The sequence below is a fragment of the Astatotilapia calliptera genome, chromosome 8 (genome assembly GCF_900246225.1).
Source record: "Astatotilapia calliptera chromosome 8, fAstCal1.2, whole genome shotgun sequence".
NCBI lineage: Eukaryota > Metazoa > Chordata > Actinopteri > Cichliformes > Cichlidae > Astatotilapia > Astatotilapia calliptera.
Window position 1 is genome coordinate 880,097 of NC_039309.1, and position 22,641 is coordinate 902,737.

The 22,641-nt window shown below is 47.8% G+C and overlaps 2 protein-coding genes across 4 annotated transcripts; one reads left to right on the forward strand and one right to left on the reverse strand.

Moving 5' to 3' along the window:
- The first annotated feature begins 152 nt into the window (after positions 1–152).
- Positions 153–8,566, forward strand: arg1 (arginase 1). The gene is made up of 9 exons (XM_026177779.1): positions 153–214; positions 1,606–1,851; positions 1,929–2,001; positions 3,629–3,803; positions 3,895–4,054; positions 4,125–4,219; positions 4,462–4,566; positions 4,640–4,776; positions 8,205–8,566. The coding sequence occupies exons 2-9, from the start codon at positions 1,729–1,731 to the stop codon at positions 8,366–8,368; spliced, it is 1,032 nt and encodes a 343-aa protein (XP_026033564.1). The 5' UTR covers positions 153–214; positions 1,606–1,728; the 3' UTR covers positions 8,369–8,566.
- Positions 8,567–8,669: 103 nt separating this feature from the next.
- On the reverse strand, positions 8,670–17,966 carry LOC113027932 (prolyl 4-hydroxylase subunit alpha-1-like). Of its 3 annotated transcripts, none has more exons than XM_026177778.1 (15): positions 17,274–17,966; positions 16,397–16,480; positions 16,222–16,318; positions 15,919–16,070; positions 15,687–15,824; positions 15,218–15,472; positions 14,852–15,042; positions 14,603–14,779; positions 13,376–13,446; positions 11,381–11,480; positions 11,252–11,305; positions 10,942–11,007; positions 10,776–10,844; positions 10,529–10,625; positions 8,670–10,062 (listed from the first exon to the last, which is right to left on the reverse strand). In XM_026177778.1, exons 2-15 carry the CDS (start codon positions 16,473–16,475, stop codon positions 9,992–9,994), a joined length of 1,617 nt encoding a protein of 538 aa, XP_026033563.1. In that variant the 5' UTR covers positions 16,476–16,480; positions 17,274–17,966; the 3' UTR covers positions 8,670–9,991. The 3 variants fall into 3 exon arrangements, with proteins under 3 accessions (XP_026033563.1, XP_026033561.1, XP_026033560.1); XM_026177776.1 differs by lacking the exon at positions 13,376–13,446 and adding an exon at positions 11,982–12,052 and having other exon boundaries at positions 17,289–17,960; XM_026177775.1 differs by lacking the exon at positions 13,376–13,446 and adding an exon at positions 11,982–12,052 and having other exon boundaries at positions 17,274–17,958.
- Positions 17,967–22,641: the final 4,675 nt, after the last annotated feature.

Genomic DNA, 22,641 nt, shown 5'->3' on the forward strand with positions numbered 1-22,641 from the left:
TGTGGTTGAGTTTATAACATCAGGTCAGACTCTCCGTGACTTTAACATCCGCTGTTAACGCAGTTCTACAAAGTTTCTTCCTGGAACTGCAGATGTAGGACAAGTGCCGGAAATAGTTTTGTACTTCGGAGAATCCTGACTCACACCAACGACGTTAAGTTCTTAGAGAACAAAGACACTGTTTGCAGTTCTTCAAAACACAGTGTGTTTTCAGGTGAGTTCACCTGCATCCAGCGCTGAGCCCACGTGTTTGTACGACACTTCAAAGGTCATCAGTTTGACTTTCATGTTTTGTTTTTTTACCTTTTTAGCTTCTGACTGCATCTGAAAACTGAATTTTTAAATCATAATTTAAAAAATTATTTTTGAATCCTAATGTTTTCGGTGTGTGTTATCAAAGGTTTACACAATCAGTCGTCACTTTAACTGACTCGTTTAAGTGTTTTACTCAGTTTGGGACAGATTTTCAGATAAACTCCATCATTCATGTTAGATTGGTAAAAAGGATCTGCAGAGTGAGCTGTGAGCTTTCTCTTTGTGAGGCCACAGGAAAGTACAGCTATGAATCAACCATCATAGCCAGCTAGCTGTAAGTTAACTAGCGAGTTTGCTAATGTAACACAGTGGATATGCTAACATTAAAACCAACCACTGAAGGATTTGTACATCTTTAATACTTTCTGGGTATTACAGAGCGTTATTGTAGTTAACTGAACTGAAAGTGGGCTGAACAAATATTCTAGTTAACACAAACACTAAATTTCATGTAAGTGCCTGTTATAAACTTATTACCACTGATTAGATTGGCATTGTGACCCATACAGCTCACTGACATATTGCTGATGTATATCTGCTGTAGTGCGAGGCACCATGTAGCAGAGACGTGTGGTTACTCATCAATAAGATGTCGTTTTGCTGTCACAGTTCTGACTACCTGTAACCTTCCTCATAGACGCAGCGAATCCCACTCAGAGGGGGATTCGTTTATGCTACCCAGGTAGAGTCGCACAAAGAGAGAAAGCTTCAGTGAAGCGGAGGCTGGCGACGTTGTCCCAACCTCTTGCAGAGTGAGCAAACTACATTAACGCCAGCAAATCCCTCTCTGAGCAGGTCGCGCAGAGTTGGAAAGTCAAAGATAAGCTGCGTAAAAACGACTTTATACCAATGAGCAAACATGGTTCCACTACGTTGGTGCTACCTTCAGCCACACAGCACATATATTTCAGTGATACGTCGCTGCACCATGCTGGATGGAGCACAATTTACTGACTACATTCCTCTGAAACGCTGAAGTCGAGGGACGGAGCGTGCTGTCTGGATTTATGGCTTTATTATAAAGTTAACCTGAAACTGGGCTGAAACATATTTTAGGTAACTGTAAACTTAATATCGCTGCCACACATCACTCACTAATATATCACCCACCGCACTCAAACAATAACTGAAACTAAAAAGAACAAAACCTTTTCAAAACATAAAAACAATAAAACTGGAAACTAAAATTTCTAAATAAAATAAAAATCATAAACTTCAGCGTCTTGTTTGTTGTTGGCATGAATGAGCCTCCGTACAACAGCCCACTGTCTGACCTTCATCTCTTCAAAGTGTTTAAACAAGCTTCATGACGTCACGGCTCCACGCGGTGCCTCCCCCTGACGTCACGTGGAGTCTTTAGGAGACTCGCGCCGGTCAGTGGCTCAGAGACGGTGTGCGCGCGCGTGTATCAGCATGAGGAGCGCGAGGACGCTGCGGCAGGTCCAGGTGGCCGTGACGGTGCAGCGGAGCCTTCATCACCAGCATCCTCCTGCGCGCTCCGCGGGGATCGTCGGAGCTCCTTTCTCCAAGGGACAGGTGAGAGCGCGAGGACAGGCTCCGCGTGCACTCGTGCGCGTGTAATCCTCCAGCTTCTCCTTCTCTGTCCGCTGCAGTCCCGAGGAGGCGTGGAGGACGGACCGGAGCGGATCCGAGCCGCGGGCCTGCAGAGGCGGCTGCAGCAGCTGGGTGGGTCCGGTGACGTCACCGGGAGACTCCAACAGACGTTTATTTTTGTGCTTTCATACAGAATCACCTTCATGCAGCAGCAAATGTAATGACAGCAGGTAAAACTGACCGGAAGTTACCGTTTGAATGATGAACCGCCCTGTGAGCATCACCGTGGTTCCCACTGTGCCTCACAGCAACAAGGGCCCGAGTTCGACTCCGCCGTGGAGTACGTCCACAGACATGCTGTGAGTGGGGACAGATCAGCTCCCACTCACAGCTGTGTCTCCGCCTCTCAGCCTGTGGTAGCTGAGATGGACTCCACAGGTGTTCTCACCTGTTCACACATCAGGAAGCTCCTCCTGCAGCTGTGACACATTTCTGTTAAAAAATCATCCGAGCACCAGAGTGGCAGTTTGCCTCTGCAGCATCTGGACAGATGTTTAAGAAAGGCTGACGTTAGGTGGAGCGCAGCCGGCCCAGTTAGTTATCCGTGTTGGTCGTCATTCCCAGTTAAGGAAACATTGTTTTTGTTGAATTAACAACTCAGAAACTTCCTGAGTTTCTCCGTTTCGTCAGTTAATGTTCATCCAGAGCCGAGTAATCAGTGATGAGAAAATCCACAAACGTTTGATTAATACATGAGCCTGAGCGGACCGCGGTCTGCACCAGGGACAGAAAACCCCACAAAGCCAGGTGGGGGCACAGAGCTGTGCGGCCCGGTATTTTAACCCCGTCCATCAAAGAGACAGAATGAAGCTTTAAAATGTTTCTGCTGATTATTGAGAGCAGTCACTGATTTCCTCCTACACAGAGGGTCAGATCATCCTCCCGTGGCCAAAACATTAAACACGGCCCATAATTAAAGTACAACAGCTCAAAAAATCAAAATGACACAAGATCCCGAACAAACAGAGACGATAAAAATAAAATAAAGAAGCTCAGATAGTCAAAATAAAATAGAATAAAAGTAGAAAATAAATCTTGTATCTTGTCTTTATGGTGGGTTTAATCAACTACAAAGTTTACAGTTAGATTCAAACAGCTGTGCAGCTCAGTAACAGCGACAGTGTCTGATTTTTAATATTCAGAAACCATCGAATCGTCAAACAAACTGGAGGCGGAGCACGCCGGCGTTTCCACTTTCAACAATTCATCTGAATGAATCTGTGACGTCGGTAAAACATTAACCTTCAGCACAGTTTGAATCCAGAAAAGGTGTTCAGAGCTGACCTTCAAATTCAGACTTCAAATAAAGTGTTTAAAGTCTGATTCACGTAACGCTCCGTTTAAAAAACTCCGTAAAAATCAGAGTTTGGTGGTTTTTCCTTCAGCTGATTGTGAGTACGCAGGTAACACAGTTTCACTGACACAGTGAGTTCAGGAAGTGTAACGTCCTCACAGGAGGTCACTGTGCACACGCTCAGTTTCATTACTGGAACAGCGCTGACCTTTATCCACGAACAGCAAACAGTAAGTGTTTACAGGTCCACATGGGTCAGTGAACGCCTCATTACACCGCTGCCTTCTTCCCTGAACGTCTCGCTGTTAATGTTCACACAGAGAGCATGCTGGGAAACGCCTCCGCTGGTAATGTTGAACAGTCAGTACGAGGAAACCTGCAATGATTGTGTGTGTGTGTGTGCAGGCTGTGCAGTGAAGGATTATGGGAACCTGACGTTCGAGGACATGTCCCGGGACGAGCCCATGGGCTTGCTGAAGAGCGTGAGGGCGGTGGGTGCCGCCAACCAGAAGCTGTCACAGGCGGTGCGAGCGGCGAAGGAGGATGGGCACACGGCGGTGGTGCTGGGCGGAGACCACAGGTCAGTCCACACAGGAACAGGAAGTCAGGACGTAGGTTCCAGGTGTCGGCTCTCCATCGACTCGCTTCCTGTTTGTGTTTTCCGTCCTCAGCCTGGCGATCGGTTCCATCCACGGGCACTCTGCGGCGGTTGGGGAGCTGAGCGTCGTGTGGGTGGATGCTCACGCCGACATCAACACGCCGCTGACCACGTACACGGGGAACATCCACGGGCAGCCGGTGTCCTACCTGCTCCACGAGTTGCGCTCAAAGGTGATCTTAGCAACAGAGATCAGCATCACGCCGTCACACAGAATCACTAACCCCTCCCCTTCCTCACCAGGTTCCCGTCTTACCGAACTTCTCCTGGCTGAAGCCGTGTGTGTCCGCCGCCGATGTGGTCTTCATCGGGCTGAGAGACGTGGATCCAGCAGAGCAGTGAGTGCACCTGAGTCCATGCAGAGACTCACCTATTTCTGACGCCCCTCTGACCAATCAGCTCGTCCCGAAGCATTTTGGAGATGATTGAAATGAAATCTCAATAAAAAATTTAAAGAAGCAAAAAGCTCTGAAAGGTCAGCGACCTCGCTCTGGTCTGAGGGTCACCAGAAGTTCATTACCTGCGTGTACCTGAGTGTACCTGCCAGCAGGCTCTAATCCTGAGGTTTTCTCCTCCTCAGCTACATCCTGAAGATGCTGGGGGTGAAGACCTTCTCCATGAGTGAGGTGGATCAGCTCGGCGTGGCCCGCGTCATGGAGGAAACGTGTGATTACCTGTCCGCCAGGTGATGCCTGCATGAAGCCACCAAGGTGTGATAGTCTGAGCGAATGTTAAAGATGCTTTGTGTCCTTGAACAGAGGGAAGAAACCGATTCACCTCAGCTATGACATCGATGCCATCGACCCCTCTGTTGCCCCAGCAACCGGGACGCCTGTAGTTGGTGGACTCACCTACAGAGAGGGCGTCTACATCACAGAACACCTGTGTCAGACAGGTACGAGTCAGAAACTCAGGGAAAAACAAACCCTGCTCTTCACAGTAGAAACGTGTTTAGTGTAAGCAGCCACATTAGCTGCTTACAGTAAACACAACAGCTCTCACTTGGTGTTGGCTCTCGCTGCGGTAGAGTGTCACTTCCTGTTCCTGTTCCAACGCACACTGGTTTAGCCAATCTTTGGGGATTAGGGCTGACAGCTGTCCCGTTTTAGTGTCTCTTATCTGGCAGTTAAAAGGTTGGCAACCCTATCCTGGTGTGAACACGTGAACCGTGCTCCTGGGTCCAAACTACTCTGTGTTTATTAAGGCTGTTGTGTGTTTCACATGTTTTAACAGTTTGTATCTTGTTCTATTTAATCTGAACAAACCCCTAAAAAGTCAGTTATCGCTGTCGGCCTCTCTGGGTTTTTATTACCACCTTTCAGCAGCACATTTTAAAGCTCAGTCTTTAAACCCTTACGATGTAACTGCAGCCCCAGCAGCAGTATATGAATGACTAACCTCGTATTGTGGATGGATTATCTCAGTTGTTCTCCTGGCTGAAGTTTGGTCCTTTTACAGCATCCTGCCATGCGATTACATTTGTTCCCGACCACCGAGAACACTCACGTTAACTTTTATCGAGTGGAAAAAGTTAGCGTTCATCCTCCAGCTTCACTGTGTTTAAGCTAACATAGCTTTGTCGCTTCTCTCCTCAACAACAAAGAGCAACATAATAAAAAAAACGGCACCATCACAATAAACTAGCTAGCAGTAGATATCAGTATTTACTAAATAATAAACGATATTGTGCAGCACAAAAGATAGACAGCGCACAGTGTGCTTTGAGGCAGCAGCCAAGAAAGCTGTGGTCCGCGTCTGTGAATACCCGTGTGTACACCTGTGTGCACACCTGTGTGGATCAGCATGCTTGCATTCCAAAGGTTTCTCCATGTAACGATCTGCTAGAGGGTGTGGGGGGGCCACAGCCCCGTCCTCCAGGGCATGAAGCAGGTATGGAGGAGATCAAAACTCCAGACATCCAGAGGCAGAGATAGGCCTCCAAACCTTGGAGGGCCTGAGATGTCCCCAGAGAGGTGGCGTCTGATACCCAACCTGACATATAGACACAGAAATACAGGCACACACAGACACAAACATCCATTCCCACCCTCAGGCTCTCATATGCACTTACTCCACACTCAACCAACGTGGAGACAGACATAAAGAAACGCTGTACACACGATCACACTCCCCAAGCGTACTCTACAAACCGGGTCTAGGTACCCTTGCCCCTGGAGGGGGGAACTGCACCCAGACCCAGGTGGTGTTACCCTTTTCCCTGCGGTGGGGGGAGGCAGACCGCCCCGACTCCGCAGCAGCAGGGAGGCCCCACACTCCAGACCCCAGTCGGACGGCCAACTCCGTCTCAGTTCTGCTTTTTAAGTTATCATCATCCTCAGCTTGTGCCACGTTAAACCTTCCTCCAAACCCTCTAACATCCAGTAAATCATTGCCTTGAATTAAGCACTGTGAATTAAAATGCTGCTCTCTTTAACATTCATTCAGCCGACTGTTCTCACTGCGGACAGCTGGACATTATCCTCTTTGACATTTTGACACCAGAATAGTTTCCAAGCCATGTTTTAGCTCAGTGAGATGAGCAGCTGTTCTCAGAGCAGGAGGCGCGGGTTCAAATCCTGCTTATGGCAACATTTTCTTCAGTTAACACTTCAACTGTTTAAACTCTTTCCCACACAAATTTCAGCTTTTTCACCTCTTTTTAGCAAAACTTTCAGTTTTTCACTACTTTTCAGCACAAATTCCAGCTTCTTCAGCTGTTTTCAGCAAACTTCAGGTTCTTCACCTCTTTTCAGCAGATAATTCTGCTTTTCAGCTTATTTCAGCAGATTCCACTACATAGCATTCACACTGCATTTTTGCAGGAAATGCATCTTTTTCTAGTTCTTTATTCTTCTACCTTATTCTAGTTGCTCCGACCTTTGCTGGTTTCCCTCAGTTTCAGCTGATTTTAACCATTCAAACTTTAAACTGTTCTGCTCCTTCTGCTAATGTCTGCTATATCTTTTGGTGATGATAACTTTTATACTTTTTGAGAAATTAAGCCTTTTATGCCATTTTTTGGCCCATTTTACTGAATAGGACCACATTATCAGTGTGATCACCAGTGCTTGCAACATTTTCTTCAGTTAACACTTCGATTGGCCAAGAAATATCTCAAGACTGGTTTTTCTAAGGTTTTATGGACTGATGAAATGAGAGTGAGTCTTGATGGGCCAGATGGATGGGCCCGTGGCTGGACTGGTAAAGGGCAGAGAGCTCCAGTCCCACTCAGACGCCAGCAAGGTGGAGGTGGAGTACTGGTTTGGGCTGGTATCATCAAAGATGAGCTTGTGGGGCCTTTTCGGGTTGAGGATGGAGTCAAGCTCAACTCCCAGTCCTACTGCCAGTTTCTGGAAGACACCTTCTTCAAGCAGTGGTACAGGAAGAAGTCTGCATCCTTCAAGAAAAACATGATTTCCATGCAGGACAATGCTCCATCACACGCGTCCAAGTACTCCACAGCGTGGCTGCAAGAAAGGGTATAAAAGAAGAAAAACTAATGACATGGCCTCCTTGTTCACCTGATCTGAACCCCATTGAGAACCTGTGGTCCATCATCAAATGTGAGATTTACAAGGAGGGAAAACAGTACACCTCTCTGAACAGTGTCTGGGAGGCTGTGGTTGCTGCTGCACGCAATGTTGATGGTGAACAGATCAAAACACTGACAGAATCCATGGATGGCAGGCTTTTGAGTGTCCTTGCAAAGAAAGGTGGCTATATTGGTCGCTGATTTGTTTTTGTTTTGTTTTTGAATGTCAGAAATGTATATTTGTGAATGTGGAGATGTTATATTGGTTTCACTGGTAAAAATAAATCATTGAAATGGGTATATATTTGTTTTTTATTAAGTTGCCTAATAATTCTGCACAGTAATAGTCACCTGCACACACAGATATCCCCCTAAAATAGCTCAAACTAAAAACAAACTAAAAACTACTTCCAAAAACATTCAGCTTTGATATTAATGAGTTTTTTGGGTTCATTGAGAACATGGTTGTTGTTCAATAATAACATTATTCCTCAAAAATACAACTTGCCTAATAATTCTGCACTCCCTGTACAGACGCAGCCTTTGGGGAGTGACTGCAGCACCCCACCAGCCGAAGAACTCACGTTAAAGTCTTTATGCGCCTATAAAACGATCAGAGGAACTGTGCGGTCACATGATGCTGAAGCTTCCTGTCAGTGACGCTGCCTCATTTTCAAACTGAATTAACTCCAAAATCCACAACATGAACACCAGCTCATTACCCCCACGTGCCACACTCGCCCTCACATAACCAGGAAGTTACCACAAATGTGCTCTTTGTCTCTCTGCAGGTCTGCTGTCGGCGGTGGACCTGGTGGAGGTGAACCCTCTGAGGGGCCAGACTGAGGAGGACGTCCGCTCCACCGTCAGCACCGCCATCGATCTGCTGCTCGGCTGCTTCGGACGCGTTCGCGAGGGAAATCACCTGCCAGATTACCGCCTCCCCGAGCCTTAACACGGGCCTCTCTGACCGTGCCGCACGACACCAGCACAAAGGGCCAATCGGAGTTCTCCCTGCAAAACTACAATCCCACAATTCCTGCTGTTTTCTGCCTTGAACCAAAGACGTTGTCTTCCTGTGGGTGGGGTAGTCCATCGCTGATCAGCTGATCGATCGTTTTGTTTTTGATTATTAAATTTATACGTTTGAAGAGTGTTTGTTTCTTTTTTTAAACACGATAAATGGTCGCCATCTTTAAAACGCAGCAGCACGCTGCTGAGGCAACGCTGCCGCCAGAGAATAACGACAGACGCCATTTTCTTACTTCTCCTGGGTTGCAGCAGCATTTTATTCTGATAAGAAACGTGTCTTACATCAGGTCACTGCACAGGACATCATCCAACACACAACAGACACACACAAACAGGAGTGAGGGTTGTCACGGAAACGGCGTGGAGCAGAAATTAGTAACTGCGCTCAGAAATAAGCTAACAGGGTTAAGAGGAGGCGGCGTGCTTTGCTTATCTGGAGTTTGACCTGCAGCATCTGAACGACCTTACGGTTAAACCTCCTCGAACGCTCACGCTATTGGTGGAAACGGAGGTGTAACCATGACGACGGGTGGACAGCGCAGAAAAATCCACTTGGACTGAATTTGTAAATCAAAGAGCCTCAGATGTTCTGCTTTTCAGAATAAAAGCATGGCAGCTGAAGCGTGGAAGAGTTTCCAAAATAAAACCCACTTTGTCACGGCTGAGGTGACATGAATCAGATCAGGAGCAGGAACTCGGCGACACGTTTCAGACTTCAAAAAGAAACAGGAAACAGAAAAAAGAAGGTGCAAACATTTTAAAACTTTTAAACGAGGAATTTTTAAAACGCAGATGAAAAACAGTGAAGAGGCGTTCACACGAATTCTGTCAGAAATCAATAAATACGCAGCTCAGTTTCAGCTATGATTGTCTCACAGAACCACACGATCGATCGTCGTTCAGATTCGATCGGTTCTTGCTTCTGGTTGATTCCCGTGATGACGAGAGTAATCTGATTCCTCGCCGTCTTTGTAACAGTCGTGAAGGTCAGGGAGTGACACGGGTGACGGAGCGTTTCTCGGTCTGTAGCGTCTGACTCGACTCATGTTAGCGACCTCGGGCCAAACTCCATTCAAAATTTGTCACATTTAGCGCTCCTTCGTTCCACTCGCTGGTTTAATGGGCAGAACCGTCGATGGAACAGAATTAAATCAATCAGATTTTCTGCTTTTAAGTCAAAGCTCACGAGATTTCAAACATTCTGGATCCAAAAACCCCCAAAAAACTTTATTCGTCTTTAAACGAACCTCTCGTGCAGCGTTCTTTGTTCTCGAGAAGTTTTAGCTCTCAGGCTGAACACCTGGACAGGTACGGACGTCTGAACGTCAGCGTGATTCTCGTTAAAGGAGAAATGAGTCAAACACACACACACACACACACACACACACACACACACACACACACACACACACACACACACACACACACACACACACACGCTGTAGAGAAAAATAAGCGTGTTGGATCACATGTGCAGTCACACTCTGCGCCTGCAGGCAGGAAGCAGAGGAGGAAGACGGCTGAGCTGGAGGAGGAAGGTCGGTCGTCAGTCGGTCTCGTTGAGGCTGCAGCGCCGCCTGAACTCCTGCCCTCGCTCGTGGATCCATTTGTTCGATACTGCAGGAAGAAAGAGTTTCATCAGAGCCTCGACAAACGCCACGAGTCTGAGCAGCGTGAAGGTTTCTCCGTCTTTCTCATCAAATCTGAAGCTTTTCATGAAGCTCAGTCAAGTTCGTTTCATCTGAAACATCAAACACCAAAAATCCTTCAGCAGTCACGTGAGCTGCTGCGAACACACCCAGAAAACATCCAATATTCATCAATCAACACAAACATTTAAAAATAAATCAACTCCAACATAACAACGAAGCTTTTAATGACCCAAAACAGTTTTATATAACTGACGGGAGTTTGGATTTGTTCTTTTATTTTACTTATTTTTAGAAAATAATTTTTAAAAGAAATTTTTTTATGTCAATCATCACCAGGCGTGAAAATCTGAAAGTATTTTTACTTGATGATGATTTTGTGTGTATTTATTGTTTTACTGTGCACGTGTGTGAATATGGCGCGATGACCTCACCCCACTTGTTTCCCAGCAGCACGGGGCAGGCGGCGTGTCGGGTCCGATAGTCTCCTTCTCCGCTTGGATACAGGTTGTACCAGAACACCGCCGTCCCCTGGAGAAACACGGTCACATGACGCGTCACATGACACTGCGTCAGATTACTGAGAAGCGGCGCCCTCGTCTGCCCGCCTGTTTCTCAGTTTGGTTTATTAAACAGACTTGTTTCTGTGATGATGATGATGAAGAAAGTGAGTAGTTGAACCTTTTTGGGTTTCACAGCAGCTCCGATGTCAGTGAAGACGGTGGCGCCCCCTGCCTGCACGTCGGTCATCTGCAGCGGGAAGGAGGAAAGCGTGAGCGGCAGCAACACACACGCACATGCGCACACACACACACACACACACACACACACACACAGCAGCACTGACGTAAAGCAGCCACGTGGCGATCCGGTTGCCCGTGCCCAGCTCCTCGAATGCGTCCGGTTCGTCTTTCTGAAACAGGAAGTGCACGGCGGTCAGAGTAATGAAAATTCATTCACTCATTTCAAAAAACTGAACTTTGTTAAAAGTTACAAATAAATAAATCTACAATACAAATACACAGATTGGATCTATTTAGTTGATTTTAATGAAATGTGTCCAACATGGATCCATATCTGTTATTGATCGTTTTCCGTCTTTCAGCAGAAATAAAATGCTGACAGAAACAGATTCTCATGTATCTGGTTTTATTTACCCGTCCGAAGTCGAAGTGCGGCTCGTACTGTCCCCCCAGGCCGTAGTTAGCCACCTGCATCAAACACAGCGCTTAAAACATCAGAGGCGCCAGACGGTTAGCGGCGTTTGAACTCAGGTGAGGCGTTACCTGCAGGTCCTCGGCCGTCTTCACGTTCAGCCCCGTGACGTCCTCGATCAGCTGGTTGATTTTGTCCACCACGGGATGCTCGTACGCTCCGAGCCAGGCGCTGAGAGGACAGAGAAGACACAGAGTCACCGCCGAGGTCACGAAAACAGCACAAACCGGCGCACGGCGAGGAGACGGCAACGAGGAGGGCGGGGAAACAACAGACAGTTTCTAAAGCAGCTCCTCTATGAAAAAAACGACATTTACAGAGCTTCACCGCTGACGTTTGTGTCATTACAGCCAGCTGAACGTTAGAAAAGCATGAAGGAGGAGACTCCGCCCCCGAGACGGTGGTGACCACAGGCTGTAAATAAAGATGGACGCCCCAAAAACATTTATATCGTGACTTCAATAAAAGCTGAAGCGAAGTCACAAATTTACTGCGGAGGAAAAAAACTCGCACGCTCACTGATGGATCCAGGAGTTCACACGCGGCTTTACAAGTCGGCTTGTGATTGGTCGCTTGTGACAAAGCCGTCCGGAGCGCTGCACGTGCGGCGTCCATCGTTACGAACAGCCTGCGCTCCGCCCGGGCCTGAAGCGAGTGACGTCCTGCTCTTACCTCTTGGAGACTCGGTAATGGGCCGTGGTCAGTTTGCCTGTGTGAGGGTCATGCACCGTGGCACGTCTGAGCTACTCCCAATTATAGGTTAATGCAGAGAGACAGAGAGAGGACAGAGAGAGGGCGGTCACTATCCACACGCTGCAGTCAGGGAGGCAGCACGAGCTTCAAACGCCACATAAGGCCACTTCATTAGGTACACGTGAAGCCCTGATCTGCTTTGGCGAGTTAAAGAGCGCCGAGTCCAACCCAGAGCCAACAAGGTACCTAATGAAGAGGACATGGAGTGCACGTGGTCAACCTTCAGGATGTTTGACAAGCTGCTTTAGCTCCTCCCTCCTTCAGACAACTTTCCTCTGATTGGCTGCCCCTCACAAACAGAAGGTTATGGGATCGATATTCTGCCATAATTGAAACTGAAAATAATCTCAGTTGATGTTTCACTTATGAAGTCACTACACCAGCATCATACACAAAACACGCAGTAACATTGCAGTACCTGCAGTAGTTTTACAGTAACTACTGTAGAGAGTATTTCCGTGAAGCTGACGCACTGACAGGTCAACAGACTGTCTGACTTCAGAACTTTATTTTGAAACGTTTGCAGACTCTTGTTATTTTACGTAACAATGTGCAGGTAACAGTGAGAAGCACAGGTATGAGACACGAATCCTCCTGCTGCCTCCACGAAAACGTTAAAGCGACATCGAGAGTCTTAAATGTTTGACTTCCTGTCCCCGAACGAGCAAAGAAAACAAGCAGAGGCTCGAATCCCAGCGAGAGCAGAGCCTGAAAGAAGACGCTCAAAGTAGCTGTTCCTGCAGCGTTACAGGACCTTCTGATATCTCCTCTGATGTGGCCTTTTACACCTGCCCAGGTGGGACTGATTGAGCTGATGACAGTTACAGCTGTCTCTCTGTGCTGCAGCGCCCCCTGGTGGGAGGACAGCGGTAAAACAGCTGTTCATGAACATCTGCTTTATTATTATTAACCATTTCTCAGCAGCAACAACGTGAAACTACAAGTTTATGGAGATGTTTCAGAGCTTACAGCCCATCATGGACGTTTAAACGTTTCTTTCAAGCTGAATGTGTGAAAACTGGATTTTATAAAACTGAAGTCTTTTATGTTTCAGACTGTTGGGGGGCGTCAGCTGTGATGATCGGAGGCTGGAAGTCTGTAATAATAATGCCGATTCTTCTGTGACGTTTAAATGAGAATTCCACTTTGGAGGAAGGAACATTTTAATTATTCGTTTGTTTGAAGCGACTCGTTGCCTTTTCTGCTCTCACCGGGACGGCCGCCATCACAGAGGGGGGAGGACAGGGTGGTGTTGGGGGCAGAGAGGTGAGGTCCACCCCGCGGACGCCGCCTCCTGCCCCAGCAGCTCTTACCTCTTACTGATGCGGTAGTGGGCCGTCTCCAGCACGCCGGTGACGGGGTTAGAGATGGTGGCTCGACGGAGCTGTGGAGCCAATCGGCCGACAGTTACAGGCAGACACAGAGCGACGCCCGGAGCACCGACTAACGCTGACCGACACCGACGGAGGAGCCGCACCACACAGCCGCACAACCTCGTGATCCTCTCCACCCACCGCCCGCCCGTCACCTTTCTTCCTCGCTCACTGACGAGGCTCAAACTACAGTTTTGTTTTTGATGTGTTTGAAAAACAAACGAAATTTTTTACTTTAAATAATTTTTTTGTTTTCATGCAAATATTTTTTTCTGGCTTTAAATTAATTGTTTCAGTTTTAGACGTTTGATCCTGATTTTGTGGGCGTGTATCAAGAGGTAGGGGCGGGGCATAGATTAATGATTGACAGCACCCGTGTCACGGGGTTACAAGTTAAAAATGAGCAGTTGCCGCTCGCTGACAGGACGCCGCCGGCCAACAGGAAGCAGTTTGTGATGATGGATGTTTGAACGCTGCACTGAGGTGTGAACGGGGATTCGTTCTAATTTCAATATAATATATTTCATTTCTCTACAGAGCTCATCGCGGCTTAACGACCTAGCAGCCAATCAGATAACAGCATTCACTGTTGCCGAGGTAAATTTTGTGCATCCACACGATTGACCTGAGTTTCTGGGTGTTTGAGCTGAAAGTGCTCGCGCTGCTCTTCTTTGCTGTAAACCGTGAACCGAACATCAACACGACCGATCGGCAGTCGAGCAGCGAGCCGACGTAACCGCGAGCAGACGTAACCGCGAGCCGACGTAACCGCGAGCCGACAGTCAGCCACAAAAACGAAAACTGACAGTTTAGAGTTGCGGCGACACATCAGGCAGCAGTCATGTTCTCATCATGACTCTTGTCCAGTTTTTAACATCCCGACTGCTCTCGATTAGTTTTCCGACACTTCTGCGAGTTTCTTCTTCGAGGTCATTTCCTCTCCATCCTTTGATAAGCTCCACCTATTGGACTCTGTTGGGTCAGGTTGGCGGGGGAAGTAATAATAAACATGTTTTCATAAAAATTTTAATATACAGCGACTTAACGGGGAGCAATATTTCTGAATACTGATATTTAGCCCCGCCCCTTGCGTTGGTAAAGCACTAATGGCGTCCGACCTGGGATAAGCTCTGCAGCAGCGCGTGAGATAAAGATGCTCGGACTCACCCTGGGCTTGGCCAGCTCTTTCACCTTCTCCATGTCTTTCTCTGACACGATGTTGTGGTAGCGCACGATGTGCGGGCTGTCCCACTCGTCCTCCTGCTGCACCGGGCCAATCACGTACCGCGGGTGCCGGTTGTTGTCATAGTAGCGGCAGAAGAGGCGGCTCTGCCTGCGGGGAGTCTGACAGGAAGCAGAGGTTGAAGTGACGCCGATAAACGACTCTCAGAGGTGCGCTTGTTTCGCTCGCCTCACCAGCTTGATGCCTTGGCCGCGACACAGCTGCTCGTACTTCTTCCTCTCAGGCAGGTAGTCGTCTTTGCTCTCCCTCCTCTGCCTCACCTTGCTTTCCTCCTCCTTCTCCTCCACCTTCTCCACCTTCTTCTGTTTGGCCAGCTGGTACTCAAAGTATTTCAGGTTCCCGTTGGCTCGCTGGTGTGTCGGATCTAACGGGCAGAAAAACAACTTCAGGTGAGTGAGATCAACAAATCTGCACACAAGCTCTGAAGATGTGAGAAGAAGCCTTGGACTCTCTGGAAACTCAGCGTTGCTCCTTTTTCTAACTCTTTAAAACAACAGCAGCACGTTTGCTGACTGAACTGCCCGTCTGCAGGTACTAACCCAGGTCCAGCAGCCTCCTGGTGAACTCCAGCGCTCTCTCCAGCTCCCCCTGCTGGTACACGGAGTAGCTCAGGTAGTCGAGGACGGTGACGGCGTCCACGGCGCGGGACGTCTCGCCCTGGTCCAGCTGCCTGAGGGCCTGAGCCATCCACAGCTCGGTGTGGTAGTAATCCGCCTCCGAGTACACCACCTTCCCGAGGTCGTAGCAGTCATCCACGGTCAGAGTGCTCCAGGCGGAGGAGGTGGAGGACGATCCTGAGGAGACGAGAGAGAGCAGGAGCATTTACAACTTATGTTCCTGTTATTAAAGCGCGAGCTGGAAGGTTGAATCGTGTAAATGACTTTCAGACACACGACCGAGAGCTCAGAAACATTTGTGGTCCTTTTCCTCCTGAGCGCCGTCTTCTCTAAACTCGGACTGAAGAGCCCGCTCTGCCCTGTAAAGCAGAGCAGGTCCCGGTTCACAGACCTGGGAGCTCTCCGGTGGAGATGGCGTTGGTGTCCAGCTGGTAGGTGTCCTGCAGTCTCATCAGAGCTTTGGCCGCGCCGGTCTGGTCGTCGTCGTTGGGGAAGTACTGCCTCTGGATGGTGAGGTTGGAGATGAACACTGAAACACCACAGAAGAAGAAGAAGGAGGACAATGAAAACAAGGAAAAAAGATTCTGTGTCCTAACGTCCAACAGCTGATTTCTGCGTCGCACCATCAGACACGTCGGTGAGCACCAGGCTCTCCAGCTCCCCCCACTCCGTGTTCAGCCTCTTCATCAGCTTGAAGGCGTTCACCGGGTGACCCAGGAAGCCTTCGGGGTCCTGAGTGGCAGCTGCCGAGAGGACGTCCAGTTTGTCTGCCCACCTGAACACACACACATGGCACAGGTAAGAGTGTGTCGCAGATCATGACAGCAATGTAAACCTAGTTAGCTGCCCCCCCCCCCCAACAAACTTGAGATTCTGTTCCAGGATAACAGGAGGCGGAGCGTTTAACGGCGAGCAGCGACACTCACTTTTTGATCTGCTCCAGTTTGCTCTCCTCCGCTCGGATGTAGTCCTTCAGGGAGGTGACCAGGTCCTTCTCCGTGAACAGCAGGTCCGTCATGTGACCTGTGACAAAGAACAAATTAGCGCTCACACACGCGCTCAGCAGGACTCCACGCTACGATACAGAGCGGCCAAACTCACCGATGGAGGTGAAGAAGTCGTGAGCTGAGCAAGAAGTGAAGATGAGGAAGTGGATTAACCACCACCCACAGAGCGCCATCGTACCTGCACACACGGGCAGAAACCAGGCGTCAGTGCTGACATCACACCAACGCCAGACGTTGAAGCGTTACAGGTACTGATACTGAAGTCAGAGCGCTCAGCACACTCACAACAACCACAAGCACACAAAAACATCAAGACACGCCCACACGCACGCTCTGTCTCCCGTCACAGGTTGAAGCAGTGACGTGTCTGAAGCTGAAACGTGGCGTCGGTGCTGCTGAGGGGGAAGCCGTCATCCTGGGCCTGTGAGTGACACTGAAGCGGAGCCAGGAGAGGACAAAGAAGAGTCCTGACCTCGTGCTGAAGAGCATGAAACACACCAGAGCTGTGACCACACACACACACACTCTCTGGCCCAGTGACAGGAAGTCCCAAACCAGACAGCCAAGAAACCAGACGCCACTTCCTGTGACTGGACACTTCTGCTTAAAGAGCTCCATCTGCCCTTCTGTGCCTCTCAACAGGTCAAAGTTCACCTGGAGGGCACTGCAGCTGGGGCCAAAGATCACCAGAAAGTCTCTGGAAGGTGAGGGTGAGACCCTGAACGAGGCAGAAGCAGCTTTGCATGATTCACTCACAGTCAGCCTTCTTTGACTGAGTCTCAGCTCACTGAACACCTGACACACCTGCAGCGGTGCAGCTTTGTGACGTCACACAGGTCCCAGAGTGTGGAAGGCTGTGGTAAACGGAGTGTTTGGAGCAGCTCTGAGACAGTACGTGACCGGAAGTGAGGCCGGTCACGCCACTTTTATGACCACACAAACCCACCAAAGCCCCCTTTACTGTGACTCACCTGTGCTGGGCTCACCTGTGCGCAGTCTCGCTGGCAGACAGACTGTCTCTGTTCAGGTCAGAGTAAAGAGTCGGAACCGTAGAAGTTTCTGGATAACCGGAACCGTCACCTCTGTCAGCTTCCGGTGAGGACCGAGGGTTTCTGCTCTCACCGAGTTTGTGCCCGAGAACAGCTTCAGCTTCAGCGCAGACTCGTCTCAGCGATCCTCACAGCCAGGCTGGCAACACAAACCTCCTCCTCTTCCTCTGACGACGTCACCGCGGCTCTGCCCCGCCCCCTGCTGGACCGGAGGCGCCCTGCGTCAGATTTTCATCTGCAAATTACTGCGTGATGACGTCAGAGCCACCAGCGCGTTCATCTGCATTTACTAATACTAATATAACGCCTAAAGAATTCTCAATAGTGTTCGATGCCATCCCATCTGGTCTGTCCATGTTACACAGATGCTCCCACAGTGCTCCACTACAGGTCACTCCCCCGGATGTGTTACATTCTTCTCTTGGCAATGTTTGCTTTTCCTCTCATAAGTCTATAAATACCAAAATAAGATCTCTCTTTCAGGATGCAATGGTCTCTGTTCCATCAGCCATATTTTATTCGGCCAATTTTGTAACAGATATTGAATGGAAAAAAGTTTGGACTTTACCACAAAGGTGTTTCTTAACAAACAAAATTAAAGAGATTTCCTTTAAGTTGATTCATAAGTTTTACCCTACCAAACAATATTTGTCCAAATTTATGGCTGAAATTTATGAAGCGCCTTGAGGCGACTTTTGTTGTGATTTGGCGCTATATAAATAAAATTGAATTTAATTGAATTGAAATAAATGTAAATTGTACCTTCTGTCAAGAGCAACCTGAAACAGTTTCTCATCTGTTTTGGTCATGTAAGTAAATTTACATGTAAATTCTGGAAGGATTTAAACAAGTTTATTACTGACTCTGTTCTCCCTAATCTTCAACTATACTATAAGGATGTTATCTTTGGCTATTATACTTTTAAAGACAAGGACAATGATGCTTTCTTCTTTATAAATTTGGTTTTATTTTTGGCAAAATTTCATATACACAAAAGCAAAGTCCTCGGCAGAAAGCCTGAACTTGTACAATATATAAGGACAATCTCCTCATCAAAAAACACGAAGGCTCTCAAGACTGTTAGCAGTTTCAGTCGGTTACAGATGTTAACTTGATTTTGGCTCTTGCAAACTTTGTTTATTTATGTTCCCCTGAATTTATTTTATTTTTTGTACTCACTTTTGTCTCACTGTCCTTGTCCCTCTTTCTGTTCTTCATTGTACTACCACAATGTTATCTTTTATGTGATCCCTGTTTTACTTGACTGTATGTCTAAAATGTGATAAGTAAAGTTAAAAATAAATAAATAAATGTACTAATACTAATTATTCCTCTGTGACGTCAGACATGCACGTGATTATAATCACGGAAACCAAGAACAACATCGTAGAGATACAAACCAAAACACAGCAGCACAACCAGCAAACACACAAAGACGAGCAGACAAAATGAAACATGATCAGTGAGAGATGAAGAGTGAGCACAACAGATCCAACATTAACACAATCAGAAACGCACAAATTCACCATAAACTGTGAGGCAACAACATGGCACAAAGTACCAAGACTGGATGAAAACAACGAGACAAAACCAGAAAGAAGCGTGCAACAATACAGACACACAGCTTCCAAACTCAGAGAACATCGTTTTAATGTCACAACAAAAACAAAACACGTGAAGCAGGAAGTGCACGCTGTGACGTGGACAACTTTATTGAAACACTGACGGTTAACAGTCACCTCCTGAGCGCGTGCTGCAGGGGTCAGCTTCATCATCACCATCATCATCTTCAGCTTCATATCAAACAGGCGTATTTACAACACGTACAAATATCGCACACAAAAAGTTTGTGTGTCTGAAGAAGAATGATGTGCAAAAGCACAGCTTCAAGGTGCTTCTATGTACAGGTGAGGAAACATTTAACCTCAGCGCTGAGGTGGAAATGTGGCGCAGGAAGTGTCAAAGGTCACGGTTTCAGTTCATCTTATAAACATGAATCAGAGGCTGTGTCCCAATTCAGGGTCTGCACGCTTGAAGTACGCGCACTACGCGTACTACGTACGGTGCGTCCTATAAGTACGAGAAGTGCGGAAGTGAGAGGCTTGTGAAATGGGACGGTATACGCTTCGTCGCGCTGTTCAGGTTGCCTAGCAACCATGATACTAACCGCGAGACACGTTACATACAGCTTTGTTTGACAGAAATGAAGGAGAAAAATGTTTTGTTGGTCATTCATTTTTGTCATGACATCACTTTGATTAGTTGAGTATCTGAGGCTGAGACCACGGGACTGTAAAACATGATTGTTGGGCTTCATGTCTGTGCTGAACAGTCATTTAAGAGTAGTTAGTAAATAACAATTAGCTGATGTTGTTTATGAGACTAAAGTCATCTCACTGTGGTAATGTAAATATAATATGGCCAATATTATAGTATTGTCAGATTGATTGATATATATATATATATATATATATATATGTATATATATATATATATATATATATATATATATATATATATATATATATATATGTATATATATAAAAAACACCCAGCACGGTTTATCCTTCAAGCTCGGGTCCTCTACCAGAGGCCTGGGAGCTTGAGGGTCCTGCGCAGTATCTTAGCTGTTCCCAGGACTGCGCTCTTCTGGACAGAGATCTCCGATGTTGTTCCCGGGATCTGCTGGAGCCACTCGCCTAGCTTGGGAGTCACCGCACCTAGTGCTCCGATTACCACGGGGACCACCGTTACCTTCACCCTCCACATCCTCTCGAGCTCTTCTCTGAGCCCTTGGTATTTCTCCAGCTTCTCGTGTTCCTTCTTCCTGATATTGCTGTCATTCGGAACCGCTACATCGATCACTACGGCCGTCTGCTTCTGTTTGTCTACCACCACTATGTCCGGTTGGTTAGCCACCACCATTTTGTCCGTCTGTATCTGGAAGTCCCACAGGATCTTAGCTCGGTCATTCTCCACCACCCTTGGGGGCATCTCCCATTTTGACCTCGGGACTTCCAGGTTATACTCGGCACAGATGTTCCTGTACACTATGCCGGCCACTTGGTTATGGCGTTCCATGTATGCCTTGCCTGCTAGCATCTTGCACCCTGCTGTTATGTGCTGGATTGTCTCTGGGGCATCTTTACACAGCCTGCACCTGGGGTCTTGCCTGGTGTGATAGACCCCAGCCTCTATGGATCTTGTGCTCAGAGCTTGTTCTTGTGCTGCCATGATTAGTGCCTCTGTGCTGTCTTTCAGTCCAGCTTTGTCCAGCCACTGGTAGGATTTCTGGATATCAGCCACCTCCTCTATCTGCCGGTGGTACATACCGTGCAGGGGCCTGTCCTTCCATGATGGTTCCTCGTCTCCCTCCTCTTTCTTGGGTTTCTGCTGCCTGAGGTATTCACTGAGCACTCGGTCAGTTGGGGCCATCTTCGTGATGTATTCGTGGATGTTCGTTGTCTCATCCTGGACTGTGGTGCTGACACTCACCAGTCCCCGGCCCCCTTCCTTCCGCTTAGCGTACAGCCTCAGGGTGCTGGACTTGGGGTGAAACCCTCCATGCATGGTAAGGAGCTTTCTTGTCTTGATGTCAGTGGCTTCTATCTCCTCCTTTGGCCAGCCTATTACCCCAGCAGGGTACCTGATCACGGGCAGGGCGTACGTGTTGATGGCCCGGATCTTGTTCTTACCATTCAGCTGACTCCTCAGGACTTGCCTGACCCTCTGCAGGTACTTGGTGGTTGCAGCTTTTCTAGCGGCCTCTTCATGGTTCCCATTTGCCTGCGGGATCCCCAGGTACTTGTAACTGTCCTCTATGTCTGCAATGTTGCCTTCTGGTAGTTCAATCCCCTCAGTTCTGACTACCTTCCCTCTCTTTGTTACCATCCGACTACACTTCTCCAGTCCGAACGACATTCCAATGTCATTGCTGTATAGCCTGGTAGTGTGGATCAGTGAATCGATGTCTCGTTCACTCTTGGCATACAGCTTGATGTCATCCATGTACAGGAGGTGGCTGACAACTGCTCCGTTCCGTAGTCGGTATCCGTAGCCAGTCTTGTTAATGATCTCACTGAGGGGGTTCAGGCCTATGCAGAACAGCAGTGGGGACAGAGCATCTCCTTGGTAGATCCCGCACTTGATGGTGACTTGTGCTATGGGCTTGGAGTTGGCCTCTAGTGTTGTCCGCCACATCCCCATTGAGTTCCTGATGAAGGCTCTTAGGGTCCCATTGATCTTGTACAATTCTAGGCATTCCAGTATCCAGCTGTGGGGCATTGAGTCATAGGCCTTCTTGTAATCAATCCAGGCAGTGCACAGGTTGGTCAGTCTGGTCTTGCAGTCTCGGCTGATTGTTCTGTCTACCAGTAGCTGGTGTTTTGCGCCTCTGGTATTCTTGCCAATTCCTTTCTGTGTCCCGCTCATGTATTGACCCATGTGCCTGTTCATCTTAGCCGATATGATGCCTGACAGGAGCTTCCATGTAGTACTGAGGCAGGTTATTGGTCGGTAGTTGGAGGGGACCGCTCCCTTCTTGGGGTCCTTGGGGATCAGGACCGTTCGACCTTCGGTTAGCCATTCCGGGTGTCTCTCGTTAACTAGCAGCTGGTTCATTTGTGCTGCCAGACGCTCGTGGAGTGCAGTCAGCTTCTTCAGCCAGTAGGCGTGAACCATGTCGGGCCCTGGTGCTGTCCAACTCTTCATACTGGAGACCCTTTCTTGGATATCTGCCACTGTGATGGTTACTGGACCCTGTTCAGGGAGGTCGCTGTGGTCTGCCCTCAGATCCTCTAGCCACTGAGCATTGCCGTTATGGGTTGCGTTCAGTACTTTTGACAGTTCACTCTTCGGCCGCTCCATCTTATTAAGGAACTTCCACATACATAAATGTCAATTTCAAAACTCAACCCCATCATTTAATTTGTTTTTGATTGAAAGTGATTATTACTTAAACTCTCTTAAATTAACTTCCAATAAAAAAGGTTTATCATTGATTGAAATTCATTCAGAAATGTTTAACGAATGAGCTGTCACAACTTTCAAGTACAAAGTTATGAAGTCTGTCACATTCCCCCCTTTTGTTTCTTTTTTCCTTTATTTATTTATCCTTCTTATTTCATTGTGCTGTATATTGTTACTCTTATTTGCCTTGTATGTCTACTGTACAAACTGAACTGGAATGACTGTTCGCTTTATAATTTCAATAAAGTTTGGGAAAAAAAAAACCCTCTTCGGCCGCTCCCTTCTGCCGTATTTTGCGGCAAAATTATCCACACCCACCGCC

What these genes read in the sequence shown, in the direction of transcription:
- arg1 (XM_026177779.1), top strand. Translation starts at nt 1,729, where the DNA reads ATGAGGAGCGCGAGGACGCTGCGGCAGGTCCAGGTGGCCGTGACGGTG. An exon ending in GAGGCGGCTGCAGCAGCTGG is followed by an intron (nt 2,002 to 3,628) that starts GTGGGTCCGGTG and finishes GTGTGTGTGCAG; the next exon opens with GCTGTGCAGTGAAGGATTAT. An exon ending in GTGCTGGGCGGAGACCACAG is followed by an intron (nt 3,804 to 3,894) that starts GTCAGTCCACAC and finishes TTCCGTCCTCAG; the next exon opens with CCTGGCGATCGGTTCCATCC.
- LOC113027932 (XM_026177778.1), bottom strand. Translation starts at nt 16,475, where the DNA reads ATGGCGCTCTGTGGGTGGTGGTTAATCCACTTCCTCATCTTCACTTCT. An exon ending in GCGGCCAAGGCATCAAGCTG is followed by an intron (nt 14,780 to 14,851) that starts GTGAGGCGAGCG and finishes GCTTCCTGTCAG; the next exon opens with ACTCCCCGCAGGCAGAGCCG. An exon ending in CACTACCGCATCAGTAAGAG is followed by an intron (nt 11,481 to 13,375) that starts GTAAGAGCTGCT and finishes CTGTCCTCTCAG; the next exon opens with CGCCTGGCTCGGAGCGTACG.